Here is a 15,634-nt window from a genome sequence, read left to right on the forward strand (position 1 = left end):
ACACACACACATGGAAGGAAAACGGAGAAAAGTCGTAAAGGTTTTGCTGTTACACGTCCATCGTGTGGCTTGTTGTTGTAGTGCCTGAAAACACCCAAAAGAAAAGCGAAATTTTCGTGGAGACATTGACTTGGCAGCGACAAAACGTTGGTAATCAAATAATTTCATGCCTTTAATTGTCTACCTCCGGAAGGGGCAAGGTGGCACAGGGGCAAAGAGAGCGCCAGAGGTGTGACAGAGGGAGGGGGAGTTGGGTTAGTGAGGATAATTGGATTGGTTAAATGAGCAGCGGAACAATAATGAGCGTTAAGTGAACAATGTTCGTGCAATGGAAGGTGGAGCCGGGGATAAGGGGCTCTCGAGCGACGAAGGAGCTCCAAGGGCCATACAGATGAACGCCAGTTAACGCGAAATGGAAATGGATATTCGGATAAGGTTAAATGGGAATGGAAATAAGCACGGACTGTGAAATGATGAGTGCCAAGGAAGTGGAAACTCTTTCGCAAAATCGAATGAATATCCAGTGATACCACCAACGATCCTGAACTTTTTTGTTTCTTTAATGAAACTATATCCCAAGCACCACTTGAATGTTTGACATGCATTATTAATGGCCGAAAGGAGCCCCCCGACAGGCGGGAAGAAAACTCTCAATTAGAGTTTGCCAATCGCTGGCAAAGATTTTCAGCGGGTGGCCCATTTAGCAGAGCCAAACAACAAGCAACAACAAGCCAAGGAAAATTAATAAACCGGAAAAACTTTTGGTAGCCCCCCCTCCCACTCCCCCCCCTCCCCCACTAAGTGGTTGCGGGAACAAGTTGAGCAAAAATTAATTAGTCAAATGGAGTAAGGGAAGTCGACTCCTTAGCAGATTTGTTTATGAAAATATTTGGGTGGGGGAGCGGTGGGGATTCTCATTATTCTAGCAAGAGCGGGGGCATCCCGTCAGTGTCAAGTGTTGATTTGATTGGGTTCTCCCCCCCAACTAGTTTTCCACCTGAGTGACCCCCCCGCTACGTCCGCCCCGCCACCCAAATGTCTGAGTGTATTAAGCCATTAAAATGCTAAATTATATGCTTTTGTGAACTTGCCTTCGCCCCGGCGCAACTCTTTCATGCCCTTTGACTTTCGACTTTTGCGCTTCAAAAATAGTTAAAGTTAAGCCGAGCGAAGATGTTTGTTTGTTTTGTTGTTGCCTTGAATGAAAGTTTTTTGTTTTTCAGCTCTTTTTTCGAATCTTTATTTGCAGCCTCTTTGTTCTGTGAGCAGAGCTTCTTGGTTTTTTGTTTTTTTTTTTTGGGACATTACATAAAATTTCGTAACATTCTGCGGCACTATCGCCGAGCCGAGACTCTGGAGACTCGGTTTCGGTTTCGATGCTGGAACTTGAAGAAAACTCCACTGACCTGTTAACAGAAATGCTTTGCAGAGACTTACTTTGTGCCAAAGGCAAAGGCAAAGGCAGAGCCAACAACAACTTGCGAAGAAAGTTATAGACAGCCAGCTACACGGCCAAGACAGCTTGACTACAGTAAAAACAACTTTTGCCCAACTGCAAGAAGCAGCAACAGCAGCACCAGCAGCACCAGATACAAACGAGTAGAACACGTTTTACTGTTGGAAGCGTCGCTGCCGGCTTCGGCATCGGCTTCGGCATCAGAGTCCGCTGTCAACCAATTTTCATGGGAAAGCTCTGACTTTGACTCCGAGAGCAGTGCAGTGACTGTCAATTTTCTTCGTCCCGGACATTGAAAATGAAACGCCAGTCAGGGCAAATCACATTAACTACGAGTATACCTCAATTAATCAGCGATTATATTTCTACGAGTATATACAAAAAAAAACTACCTATTTTCCTTGCTCTTTTATTGCTCTTTTGTGTCTTTCCGATTGCGATTTCACTTTGATTTGTTGCTGTTCGGTCGCAGCACAGAAATTAGCACTTGGGGAATGCTCACTCACACACCTGTATCCATCGCATACGTAGCCGCTAATATATTTATGTAAATATATATCCATAATATGCGAATCGAACGGATCGAGGCCAGGAGGCGACTGCGGAATGGGGTTAGGGTGCGGAACGATGACTGAATAAAGTCAATATAGCACATCCAATACGAGTATGTGATGAATTTCAGGTAGAATATACAAAATGGTTACCAGTATTGGTATGGGTTGATATTCCTTCTAGGCAGAAGCGGGAAGAACCATCTCCCGACTAGAGTATGCCCCTATAATATGATGCATCTCCTAAATAATACCTAATGAAATGTCACTGGAAAAGCACAGCTTTTCCTCAATCATCCAGTGTGTGGGGACCTTCCTTGACTCCACTTTAAGTGGCACAAAGCCCAAATAAAACCGAATTAAGTTTATGGCTTACACTATCAAAACGAAATCAAGTAGGCTACTGCACTCTTTCCCCATAGACCAGTCCCAGTCCCAGTTCCTCCCTCCCTTCCATCCCATCCCGTTCATGGGGCTCGGTCGGTCGTCTTAGATCATAATTTATGAGCGCTCGAGAAGTTGTCAGAGCCGCTGACATGCCGCTAACTGTTATAGCCGGCCCTGGCCGCTTAGTGTGCCAAATACTTTCCCGCGGACACCGCCTCAAATGAATTGAAGATTCAAGTCAAGAGTGTGAGAAATGGATAGATGGCTGGACAGTTGGAGAGAAGAGTGCCGCAAGAAAGCAATGAAATGTAACTGAAACGAGCTTCGGGCCGAGCTTCAGCTTCAGCTTCAGCTTCAGCTTCGGGCCAAGCTCTGGTGGCGCCTCTGCAAGGCAGTTGGTAAGCGGAGACCGGAGCCAGTGATCAGTTAAAGACGCTCAGTCGTGCGAGACAGTTGTGTGCGCGGCGGTGTGAAAATTGAACGAAGCTCGAGCCCAGAATTCACAATCGAATCGGAGATATACTTCCCTCCATAAAGCCATAAACAGGTAAAGAGCGACTGCGCTGCGGCAGAGCCGTAACAAAAAGAAAGTCTGTCCAAGAATCACGTAGTCGAGGGAGGGCCTCAAAACCATCCAAGAAGCGATCCAACCACGACAGTCTTCATTCGCAACTCGAGGAGTGCGCAACGGTGCAAACTTGCTGTTATCGGTTGTTATCGTGTGTGTGTGTGTGTACCGACTATCGATAGTTTATCGCTTGTACTTAGTCAAGGTTAGCACTTGGATAAAACCTGGGAGGATACTCGGCAACTGGGATCCATTCCAGCCCACAATTAACTTAGAACTTGGATACAAAACTGAGAGGACCTTTTGGTACCATTATTATTTTTTTTTTGTTGAGGATTTATTTTTTTGTTTTAATTTTTACTGTGAAAGCTGAGATACAAATCAGCCTGTTCGATCTACTCCGTGTGCTTTGTCCCTCGAGGCGGTGCTCCGCCTTCGCGGTGCTGTCTGTGTGAAATCTAAAATCTTGGATGCAAAGTTTCTATCGCCGGCGAACGGGAATCTCCCTTGAAGCGGCCGAACGACCCATAAAGCCTGGCCTGGCCTGTCCTGGCCTGGCCTGGCCTTGCCCGGGAACCAGAAACGTCTTCGGCAAAGAACTTTTAATTGATTTTCAACTACAAAAAGCAACTTGCACTTGGAAGCGGACTCTTAACTGGCTTGGTCATAAATTGTATCTGCAGCAATTTAGAGCGCCTTCCATCCATTCCCCGCTTTTTATGTGCTCTATTTTCACATGTGCTGCTGCTGTTCTTGATGTTTGGGGGTTCTGCGGTCAGCAAAGAGCCAAACCAAGCCAAGCCAAACCAAACCAAACCAAACCGAACCGAGCCGAAAGAGAAGCCAGTTGAGTAATCATCTCTCATGGCTCTCAGGTTTCTTCTTCCAAGCTGACCTACATACGGAACGACTCGAAGTAGTTAATTTAAGTGTTTCCTGGCCAGCATCAACAGCAGCAGCAGCAGCAGAAGCAGCAACAACAACAGCAGTGGCAGTGGCAGTGGCAGTGGCAGCAACAGCAGCATCAACCAGTTCCAGCCAAGTTATAGTTTACACTGTTTACACTGGCCAGCACTTTGCTGCCAAACAAAACACACTCAAGGCGGCGGAGTCGGGGACAGGGGTCCAGCAAGGACAAGCTATTAACAGAGGAATTCTGCTGTACTCAGAGCAGTACCAGCAGACCATTGGCTGGTGAAATTTGAGTGGCCCACGACTCCTGGTCCAATTCATTTTCCACTTTTCCACACATTCCTCAACAGTTTTTCTTTTATTTGTGCTTTTTTTTTGTTTTGTTTGGTGTTGCATATACCTCAGAAACGGGTATACAAACATTGTCCAGGAGCTTGCATCGGTGAGAAAACGATCTATATATAATCTGGATCCGAAATGCACAGAAACGATCGATTGAAGCTCCTTGTCCTTGTGAAAAAACCCTAGTCCCTGCCAAATTCGCTCAACATGGGACTATATTACCAATCTGCAGGGTATCTCTGTCTTCGTATCCCGTAATTGCGCCTCTCTTTCTTATTCTTTTCGTTTGTGGCCCAGAAGCTAGTTCACGACACAAAATGGTGCAGTTTATGCAGCATGTCAGTCATGGCTAGAGCCTGTCCCGTCCATTACCTTTCGCCTTGGAGGGATGGGTGGGTGGGTGGGCACAGTCCCGACCCTGTCCCGGCCACAAAGCCTGCTTAGTGGCTGTGCTGCCAGGTGACGGTGACGCGACGATAACAAAGTCCTAATTCATGTGACGTGCGAATGCATGCGAAAGAGGGCCCAAAGCGGGCGCTTGAGGAGAGCCGTGAGAAGAAGTTTTGCGTAGACAGTGGAGACTCCAACGAAACGAACTCCAACCACTGCCAAGGGTGCGACGCGTCGTCTACTCATGCCGCGATTGAGAATCTCTAGAAAATCTCCTTACTGCATTTTGGCGGCGGGGCAGTGGAGTGTGTGGCACGTGTAAAGCTTATTTTTCTATTTTACCTCTTGGTGGCATTGTCTTGGAAAATTAACTGCCACGCAGGAGGACATGCAGGAGTTGCAGCAGCCGGCAGTCCCCTCGAAACATATGAGACAATGGCGGGGTGTGGTCTGGTGGTCTGGTGGTCTGGTGGCCTGGTGGTTCATGCAAATCCTGTCTGCACGTGTCCTTTTGTTGGGTCCCTGCATATTTATTGATATGACGCTGATATGACAATGCGGATGGAGACGGCCCCACAGATGAGGGCGGGGGGGACCTCATCAAGTGGCAGCTGCCTCGCTTCAGGCATTGCCTTCAATAGATTCTCCCCCTATTCTTCTGCCTCTCCCCCCCCGCTCTTGCCGCTGGCTCTGAGTGGAGCTTAAGTAATTTTTGCTGCCTGTGTGACGGCAAGTGCACAGCAAACACTCCACAGACCCGTCATACACCCTTCTCCAGAGCCCTCTGTTGCCCCGTCTACGGCTCCCAACTTGCAACCTATCATCTCCATCAGCATCACGCACATGAATATTAATGTAAAATGCACACACGGTTAGCTGCGTTTTTCTATGGGGGGCATTCAAATATATAGTGGGAGCAGCGTTCCATATGAGTTAGTCCCTACAATAGACAGCAGCGGTAGCAGCAACAACGGTAGCAACAGCAGCAACAACGACAAGAGGAGCACAAAGATAAAGGCAGAAGAAGAGAGTAGATATAGAAGAACTAGATGAAGAAGAAGTACGAACAAGTGTGGGGAGTGTGGGGAGAGCCAAGTAGTTGCCAAAGCTAAGGAACAGATAGGTTGCCCCCATCTCCATCCCCATCTCCATCCCCATCTCTATCTCTTTCTCTTGCTCTTGCTCCCACTCATGCTTGTCAGAAGTTTTGCATTGCATTGTTGCTCTGTTCCTCTTCCCCACTTAAACTCTTCCTATTCTTCGGGCTCTGCTTACCCCTGCCCCCCCCCTCTCTTGTTCTTCCCATTCTTGTTGCTGCGGCATGACGCGTGAAATGCTCAGAGTTCGGTGGGAAAAATGGTAGATAAAAGCGCATTGTAAGGGGTGGTGGGTACTGGAGGTGTCATGGCAGCGGCAGCGGGCAGGGTGTGCAGGAGCATAGGAGGAGACTTAGTGGGAAAAAGTAAATGCAATTTCCCCAAGACTTCAATAGGCAGGAGTTTATAAGTACTTCGAAACAGTAGACGCGAGGAGAGATGGGTGGGGTGGGGGGGCATCCTACAGTGGATGCAACCAAAGTGATACCAAAACTTTATGAATATGCACTAGAGTGTGTGTGGTGTGTGTTTCAGTGTGTGTGTGTGTGTGTGTGTTTGTGGTTGAGGAAAATTGAAAGTGGGAAAACTATTTTGCGTCATTGAGCTAAAAGAACAAAGTTTCACGGCTCCTTATCCTTAATCCCTATTAAAACGAAGCCTTAAGCCCTTCAAGTGGTACAATTCAAGTTAATAAGCGAATATTGGGAAATAATTGGCCTCTCTGTTTCCTGGATTTCCATCATTTGCTCTTGACAACAACCACTGTGCCTGGGTCTGGGTCTGGCTTACCAAACGCTTTGCCCAGGTTGTCTATCATCATATTTAGTCTAAGAAGCTTGGCCCACTTCAACTCCCACTACCACTTGCACGCCTCCTGCCGCCTGCCTCCTGCCTCCTGCCTGCGGCATTGGTATTTAATAAACACCGCTCAAGAGCTGCGCTCCGTAAAACTTTTAATTAAGCAGAGCCCCAGAGTCGGCTCCTCTTCTGCGTGGCATCTTTCATCTGCCGCCTGGCAACCTCCGAGTCTTGGGGCATTGGGCCATTCGGACGCCATAAAACTGCGACTTCGACGTCTTATCAGAGCCAGAGTCATCGCCAAGGCCCTAAGACCCGTTAACCAATCCCCACTCGGAGTAGAGGCTGTCAAGTCAGTCAAGTTGCCGCTGTGGATGATGTTGATGATGTTGCCGCTGTGGATGATGTTGCTGCTTGCAGTTGGCCAGTAGGTCACTGGGTTTTCACTTTAGTTTATGGCCACTCTGCCGTTTGCTTATCAGCTCCGGACTCGATTTACAGAAAACGTTTTACCCATTTTTCAATAAGCGGCAACAACAGTTGCTGCTGCAACAAATCGTTGCGGCCGGCGAACAAGTTTTGGGAAAACGTTGCGTCGTCGCCACAGTCGGCGTCGCTTTCACTTGGCCAAGAGCTAAGGCTGCAACAGCCACACTTGACACTGCGACAATGGCAACGAAAGCAACAAGCAGCGAATGGGTCGAGGCTCTTGATACCCTTCCTCGTGTATGGCAGCTAAAGGGTAGCACCACAGGTCGTGGTCTTCATGGAAATCATACTACCCTCTGCGCCAGGGTATACAAGCAGCGGCAACAACTACGACAATGGCTGCTGCCGCTGCTGCTGCCGCTGCTGCTGCGGTTGTTGGTTATAGCCGTTGGCTGTTGGCCGTGCTGATTGTCATGACTAAAAAGCCACCACCAAAAGCAACAGCAGCAGCAACAATGGCAACAATGAAATCTTCATGCCGAAACGGGGAATACCCTGCTTGGCTAAGGACTTCCTTTGGCCATTGTTCTGCCGGGGCCAACACCATGGCGAAACGGTGCGGCCCGATCTGGTCTACAGTCGTCGCTGCCTTTACCTGCCACTGTGGCGGCTTCCTCAACGGCGCCTGGAGCTGTACAAAGAGGTGTGGTTGCTGCTGTTGTTGCCGCTGTATGTCAAGTGCCAGCAAATGGACATGTGGACACTGCCGGCGGCAACTTTGAGGCGTAGCTCAAAAACATGTTTACATTCGCACTCCAACTTACACACACATGCACATGCACACACACATACAGACGCAGAGACTCTCTTTTGTCTGCTTTCTTTGCGGGCTGACTGGCTGACTGGCTGGCTTATTGACTGAATGGCCACCAACAACTGTCCGCTGTTTGGCAGTTGACTTTGCTCACTAAATATGTAATTTTCGATGCCATGAAAAAGAAAGTGTTGCCTCCTGCAACCAGTTAGTCGTCGATTGGGGTCAGCCGCAGCAAAAGTAAAAGTTCTCCGTTGGAAAGAAAACTGATTTCTCATGCCCAACCATCCGTGTGCTTTGACTCCTTGCAGATTTGAAAAGAAACCACAAGACAGAATGAAGTTCGTTATATTGCTGTGCGTGCTGAGTGCGCTGCTCCTCCAGATCGAGGCCTCGCCGGTGCAGCTGCTCTCCAGGAGCGAGCGGGCGGTGGCTCGCCAGCAGGCGGTCAACAACGATGTGGCCCCGGCCGCGGCCCCGGCCAGCGATGATGACGACGACGATGATGACGAGGACGACGATGATGATGAGCCGGATCTAGGAGATCTGATCGATGACGATGACGGTATGTAGAGGGTAGAATCAGTTGTGTTTTAAGAAGTACGCACCCAGCACCAGCACCAGCACCACCAACAACAACACCCACCCAACAATGAATGAACCACTGAGCAAATGAAATGCACTCTGAACTGCCACCACCGCATGCAATGTGATGTGATCGATCTTGTCCAGCCCTATTAACGAGAATTTTTTGACTCTTCTGGTCCCTTCCCTTGGGTAACATAGTTCTTTTGATTTCGGGACTTTCAGATGATGATGAGGAGGAGGACGATGACGACGAGGAGGAGGACGACACGCCACAGGGACAGGCTGCCCCGGCGGCCACGGCCAGCGATGATGACGAGGAGGATGACGATGACGATGATTATCTGGACAGGCTGTTCGACGACATCCTGGGAGGTGAGTGTCTGCCCCCCCTCTTGCCCTGTTGAAAATCCACATAAGCGCCTGCCCGCCCCCCAGATGATGATGATGAGGACGACGATGACGAGGTCGCTCCCGCTGCCAGTGCCCAGCAGAGCTCCGTTGCCGCTTCGCCAGCCCAGGCCTTGGAGGAAGTGGCTCCCGCCGCCTCCTCGGTCAGCTCTGGCATCTCCGATGGCGTGGATCTGCCCGCCGAGTCCGGCAACGCTGTAGAGGCCGCCGCATCCGGCAACGCCGCCGAGGACATTTCCGCAGCCGCAGCGGCAGCCCCCGCCACGGCAGCCTCCGGCAGCAGCAGCAACAACGAAGGTGAACAAAATGTTTTTTACGATGAAGATGCACTTGTAGATGGTATTAGTGGTGGCACAACTAGTTTAAGTAGCACCCATGCAATTGACGAACAACAGAAACAAACAAACGCACAAGAACAGCAACAGCAACTGCAACAGCAACAGCTGCAACATGCCACACAGTCCGCAGCGATCGGCCAAACATCATCACAGCATCAGCATCACAGTACAAGCACAGTCACGCAGAACACTCTAACCAACAGTATCCATAAAATTAATAACAACCAAATAGTCGCCGGACCAGCGGCCCTGGGGAAGCCCGCACCGGGGGCTGATCCCGGGCTTGTTGCTCCCGGCGGCGCCACCGACAACGATGACGACGCTGACGACGCTGACGACGACGACGAGTACGATGAGGACGATGAGGAAGATGATGATGATATTGATGATGGAGTCGATGAAATTGGTGAAATTGCAGGTATAGCCGGCGACGACGACGAGGAGGCCGACGATGATGAGGACGACGACGATGATGATATCATTGGGGACGATATCATCGAGGCCCGGCGCGAAGCACGTGAGTCCAAGCCCAAGTCAGCAACAGCCTCAAAAACAGCCAAAGTCAAGAAATCTACAAGTCCCTCGAAGAAGACCAAAAAAGAGCTCAAGCATTAACAACAACTAAAAACCATTAAAGAATTGCTAAAAAAAACCACAAAACAAAACAAAAAACAAAACAAAAACCGAAAACAAAAAACAAAAACCAACAACTAAAGACAGGGACCAACAACTACAACAACAACGATGAATGACAATCGAAAGCCCCATCAAGGAAAGTGAATTTTCCAATAATTTCCGGGGAAGGACTCGATCCGGACAACAGATCTTTGCCTGCACTGACTATCCACACGCACACACACGTCCCGTCCCGTCCCGTCCCCAGCAATCCCTAGCAAGTCCAACATAATTTCTAATTTATTTAAAACTGAGTTAAGTACAGAAACACATCCTCGAAAGGAGATGATTGAGAGTTTGGTGCTAGTCAAACTATCTGCAAAAAGAGAACAAAATGCAAATGCAAATGCAACTTCGACTGCAACTGCAACTGCAACCTTTTCAAGCTGCACGCTGCACGCTGCACAATTGTCCACACCTTCTATCAAAAGTATATGTACATCCCACACCCACACCGCAATGAAACGCACCTTTTTTTGAGTTATTTACGCACGGACTGTTTTCACCTGACTAAGATTTGCAAGAGCAACTGTACCGCACCAAAAACACAACACAACAGCAACATGTTTAATGCCCAAGCACAAAATGGTTGGAAAAGAGAAGACAAAGAAGATGATGATGGAAATGATGATAAGGAAGACAATGAAGAATACGAAGAAGAAGAAGAAGGAGAAGGCGCTGATGATGAAGAATCCATTGAATCCATTGAGTCCTGAGAAGAAGCAGAGCAGGAGCAGTATCCTGGGGGGAGCTGTGGCCACAGAGAGACAACCATTAACCATTAAGGGCTGCTCTCAGACCGCTCCTGCTCTCTTTCCCACTCTAACCCTGCCCACATATCTACTATCTATCTCTCTCTCACACACACACACCCCAAACACCCACCCACACACACACACACACACACTTATAGCTAAATTGATGTAAAACAGCAATAAGAATTGTTCACTTAGTGTAATTTATTTATTTTTAGTTGTAATTAAACACCATAATTTCTCAGATTCGATTCGGAATTAATTATCATGATGTCAAACACATATCTATCTCACTCTGTATCCCTCTTACCAATGTCTATCCTTCTCCCTCTCTCTGTCTCTCTCTCTCTATCTCTCTATCTCTCTCTGTCTCTTGCACACACAAAAACACACAAGCACTATCGCTATCTTGCTTTCACACTTTTTGGCTTACAATTGAATATTTTTAGAAACGAAAAAATAATTGTAATATTTCTGGCTTTTCCTCGCTCTCTCTTTTTCGGCTCGCATAATTTTCCAAACGTAAATAACGCAAAATTTTTTGTAAAGTAAAAAATTAACAAAAAAAAAAAAAAAACCCAACAGGAAAAAATTGTAGCTAAAAGTTGAACGCTTGAAAGGCAGCGCAAAATTTTACAGAAAAGAAAAGAACCATAGAAAAATGTTAACTTTTGCGTTTTAGGTCATTTAATTTGTAATTTATTATTTATTTATTTATTTATTTATTATTTATTGTAAAAAACAACTCAACAAAAACCACAAATCAAGCAAGAAGAAGACGAAAGAACACAACACAAAAATTTGCTTAAATAAATTTGCGAAAATGAAATTAATTGTATAATTCTTTTGTGCGGAATCCTTTGGAGGAGAGTACTTTCAAGCGTTACCTTAGGCGAGGCTATCGGTACTGTCACTGTCACTGTCACTGTCTCTTTCTCTATCTGTATCTGTATCTGTATCTGTATCTGAATCTGTACCTGTACATGTCTCTCTCTCACACATACACTCCTATCATTAGCCCTGCTGCTGCTCCGTCATTACCGTAATGCTCGGTACTATCTATTCCGCACTTGTATCATCCATCCCGCTTGTCTACCGCTGCTGCTGTAACATTCGCTCTAATTAGTTCGACTCCGGCTCCCTGCTGCTCTCCCTTTTCATTGTGCATCCCCACCACCTAACCACCCCATCTGCCCCCATCCGTAAGCCTCTGCCCCCACTCACACGGCCTTGCGACACGCCCACAAAATTATCTATTTTAGAAAATGTCGCTTTAAATTTAAAATTTTGTGTGCTTCAATTAACAAGCACAGAAAAAGGCAAATGCTGAAACTATATAAGCCACACTCTGTCGCGTGGGCCGAGTGGGTGAGAGGGCGAGTACTTAACAGACTCACTGCTTTGGGGGGAGGACCAGGGCTAACATGCAAAAAGTACATTAGTACCTCATCATGCCCGACGTTGGTCGAGTTTCCGATTATATCCGCCTGCGGATGGCGGCTCGGGGGATGGTGGCCTTTGTGGAACAGTCATTGCCGGGTGATGGGTCATGCGATAAGCAGGTGAAACACAAGGATTAGGTCTGCCCTGAGAGGGGATATTTCTGGAATAATTGCATGCCTCCTCGGTGTCACAAATATGAATAGCGGACCCACAGTCTAAAGGAAATGTTCCAAAATATACGATTTGATAAAAGAACTACTATATCAACTCTAAACTAAAAATAATGTCTTCTTGCGGAATTTTCTCTCCAAATCGTATTTCAGAAATGTCTTTTCTTAGATGAAAATGTATGACAAATCCTTAATTAAGGAATGATAAAGTATCCATGATTATTTTCCATTAGGCCGTGCGATGAATTATTATTGGGGGGAGAATTGCAATCAATCGCTGAGCCCATCCCTGGCAAAGAGCTATAATTATTTTAATCTGGATGGGAGGTGGAGGCCTGCCTGGTTCTGGCTTCAATGTCAATGTTTTTTTTTGTCCCTTTGTACATTATTTGCTAATCCCACCATACTAATAAACACAACCCCCCCCCCCCCCCACCACACACACACACACGAAGTAGTTCCGAATAATCAGTGTCCCTGGGTGTGTCTGTGTGTGTTGCTGTGGTTAGGACAAACATCAGCTTATGCCCACACAGATACACTCACACTCTCGCAATTGAATGTAATTAGAGGCTGAAAACATAATGAAAAGCCTACACACACACACACACACACACACAGAGACACACAGCATCACTGAAAAGGAAAAACCACAAAAGCTCCCCCTCTTCACAAACGACCCTTGTCCCCGCCCTGCCCTCAAATTGAACTTTCATTGTGTAAGCCGATCCGAACTAATGTGAATTCCTCTCCGCTCCTGCCACCTCCGTACCCCTGCTGACCCCCGCTGACCCCCGCTGACCCATGCTGACCCCCGCTGACGCTGGCTGCTGCAGGTGACCTCAAGAACAACGTCATCGACATGTCTACGGATGCGTTCCAGGCGCGGCACAACCACTTCATCGATGCCATCTTCTCGCGTATCAATCGCATTGTATCCGACAATTACGATCCCTTCGTGGTGCGCCTGGCCGGACGCTCGGCCCCGACCACCGCGGGCAGTGCCACAACGGTGAAGGCCACCAACAAGAACAAGGGCACCAAGGCCGGCGGACACAAGAAACTGTAAGTGACAGGCAGAAGAAAACCATCTCAATAGTTACTTCCCAAAAAAAAGTCCCAAGAAATAATATCTGAATCTGATATATTTTCCTATATCTTTTCAAAATTTAAACAAAAGTTGGCGAAAAGTCCGGATTATATCCGCTTAAGTACTTGGGGCAGTTTTAGAAGTAACTCGATTTTCGTAGATTTAAGGCACATTCTCTCGTTTGAGTGCACTCCAGAATCAGAGTGAATTGATGCAAATTTTGTGAAATTTTCTTGCAGCAAGAACACACGCTCCGAGCCAAGGGCCAGCGGCAGCGTCAGAGGCAGTGGGAACAATCAGGCAAAGGAGGAGGACGCCGGCAAATTGCAGGAGCAATTGATGCAATTACAGTCCGAGCTGGCCATCAAAGCCATCGAAAAGAAGCCCGTTGCCTCTGACCAGGCCGCAGCCTCTGCTGCTCCTGCCAGTGCCACTGCCACTGCCACTGCCCCTGCCACTGCCACTGATTCCGATGCACCAAAAGCGGAAGTGCGAACCGTGTCCGGAGGCAAAAGCGGCCAAAAGAAGTCCACTACGAACGCGGCAGGCGGCTCCACCCAGAGCCACAAGCACAGTACCAACAAAAAGGCCTCGGGTACGACGGCAGTGAAATCTGGTAACTACAATCAGCCCGCGGGTGCTAGCAAGGCCGGAGATGTCGAGAAGCTGCAGAAGGCCGAGGGCAGTCTCTCGGGGCTGGCCTCCCTCAAGCGGGTGGGAAACGTGAAGGTGATTAGCGATGCGGAGGGACGAAACTCCACGATTAAGGCCAAGTTCACGCTGGGTCCGCTGATCCTGCGGGTGGAGAAGTCCTTCAAGCGCGGCAGCGTGAGGAGCGTGAAGAGCGCCACGGCCAGGACCAACGAGATGATCGGACGCATCAAGTTCAGTGTGGTGGACGATCGGGCCACCCTCATGTCCATCAAGGTGCAGCAGCCCAAGCAGGTGGGTCGCGCAGCGCAGCGTCGCATCGCGTCCGCTATGATTGCCCTTTGTCCAATTAACCTTTGACTTCTGCTGTGTGTTCCAGGTGGAGGTGGAGAGCAAGGACAATCACGATAGAACACGCGAGTTCGTGTGGCGCCGCACGCCAAAAATCGCCAAATTGGTCAACGAGAAGCTCAAATTGGCCGCCGAATCGCTGTTTGCGCCGCAGGGCGTTGAGGTTGTACGGCTCTAAAGGACTTCAAGGATAGCGGGATGTGCTCCTTGTCCTTCTTTTACTGCTTTCTTCTCAGCTATCTAAATTGTAATTTTTTTTTGTAATCCTGTTTGGCCGCCGTGGCCAGACACGGATACTCTACGCTCTAGTGTAATGTGCCTAATTTATTTATTTATTTATTTAATTTATTAAACTATCTATTTATCGCCCAGCCTATCAATAATAAAGCAACTCTGACTATTAACTTTTTGTACCAATTCTCTCTCTCTGTCCGATAACAACGTGCAACTCTGTCTACATCTTGCCGCAACTACCTATGTACATACGTACGAGTATACTACCTGATTTGCCATTTAGGTGAAGCCCTTGCTAACCCATTAAACCCAATTTAGTTGGCAATTATCCAAGATCTGCTGGAGGGGCATGCAACGTAAAAGGAATCTCAGGAATCTTGCTCAGAAAATGACTAAAAATATTGTCCTATTCTGAAAATGCTTTCCCCCAATTGCCTGGCCGAGTAATACTCGATGCCCTCCCCCCTCCCCCCGGCCCCGGCCACCGGCCCCTCCTCGCCGCATTGTCTGTAAATAAAGGTGCAGCAATGTCGCCCCCCAGTGGCAGCTGCAGCGGCAGTCCCGGTCCCGTACCTATCTGTGTCAGGTCGCTTGCAGTTTTCATTAATGTTGCAGGCTGCATGGGGCACGGGCGGGCAGCAGTGAGGCGGGAGTCCGGTTAGAGGGCGGACTGCAACAGGATCCTTCCAACAAAGTAAATATGAGTGCGTTGTATATTGTGTTGCAACCCAAGGCGGAAGGACATGCAATTTGTTGTTGTTTGCCTTTGTTGTTACACTATCTGTCTCTCTCTCCCTCCCTCTCTCTCTCTGTCGCTTTCTCTTTCTGGTTATGCCTGTCTCTTTCGCCCGCCCTGCATGCTGTTTGTTTTGTCCTCTCCTGTCTGAGGGGAGACGGGGGGCTGGGAGCTGGATATGGGGCTCGTTGCTGCTCTTTGTTGCACCTAAATTGACAACAATATCGTTTCATTTGCTCACTGAAGTGAACTCATCAGTGCCCCCAGTCCTATATGACCATCCAAACCTGCAACCTACCCTCCCCAAGACACACACCCACACACCCACACACACACCCACACACCCACACACACACCCACACTTTGGCACTTGAAGTTTTTGCCAGCTGCCGCTTGATTATATTGGCTAGGACCGAGGACACTCCGGACAATGTGTTCGGATTTTAAGTTT

The 15,634-nt window shown here is 48.2% G+C and overlaps 1 protein-coding gene across 5 annotated transcripts; it reads left to right on the top strand.

Moving 5' to 3' along the window:
• Window positions 1–2,816: 2,816 nt before the first annotated feature.
• On the top strand, window positions 2,817–14,617 carry LOC108153659 (ankyrin repeat and KH domain-containing protein mask). Of its 5 annotated transcripts, none has more exons than XM_033387655.1 (8): window positions 2,817–2,941; window positions 8,056–8,309; window positions 8,531–8,704; window positions 8,768–9,037; window positions 9,497–9,595; window positions 12,958–13,186; window positions 13,451–14,156; window positions 14,242–14,617. In XM_033387655.1, the coding sequence occupies exons 2-8, from the start codon at window positions 8,081–8,083 to the stop codon at window positions 14,389–14,391; spliced, it is 1,857 nt and encodes a 618-aa protein (XP_033243546.1). In that variant the 5' UTR covers window positions 2,817–2,941; window positions 8,056–8,080; the 3' UTR covers window positions 14,392–14,617. The 5 variants fall into 5 exon arrangements, with proteins under 5 accessions (XP_033243546.1, XP_017139256.1, XP_033243548.1 ...); XM_017283767.2 differs by having other exon boundaries at window positions 8,555–8,704; XM_033387656.1 differs by lacking the exon at window positions 2,817–2,941 and adding an exon at window positions 3,065–3,167.
• Window positions 14,618–15,634: the final 1,017 nt, after the last annotated feature.

This window comes from Drosophila miranda, chromosome XR (genome assembly GCF_003369915.1).
Source record: "Drosophila miranda strain MSH22 chromosome XR, D.miranda_PacBio2.1, whole genome shotgun sequence".
Classification (NCBI taxonomy): Eukaryota; Metazoa; Arthropoda; class Insecta; order Diptera; family Drosophilidae; genus Drosophila; species Drosophila miranda.

Coding starts and splice junctions, on each gene's coding strand:
- LOC108153659 (XM_033387655.1), top strand. CDS start 8,081: ATGAAGTTCGTTATATTGCTGTGCGTGCTGAGTGCGCTGCTCCTCCAG. Junction 8,705..8,767: donor GTTCGACGACATCCTGGGAG/GTGAGTGTCTGC, acceptor CCCGCCCCCCAG/ATGATGATGATGAGGACGAC. Junction 14,157..14,241: donor AGGTGCAGCAGCCCAAGCAG/GTGGGTCGCGCA, acceptor TGTGTGTTCCAG/GTGGAGGTGGAGAGCAAGGA.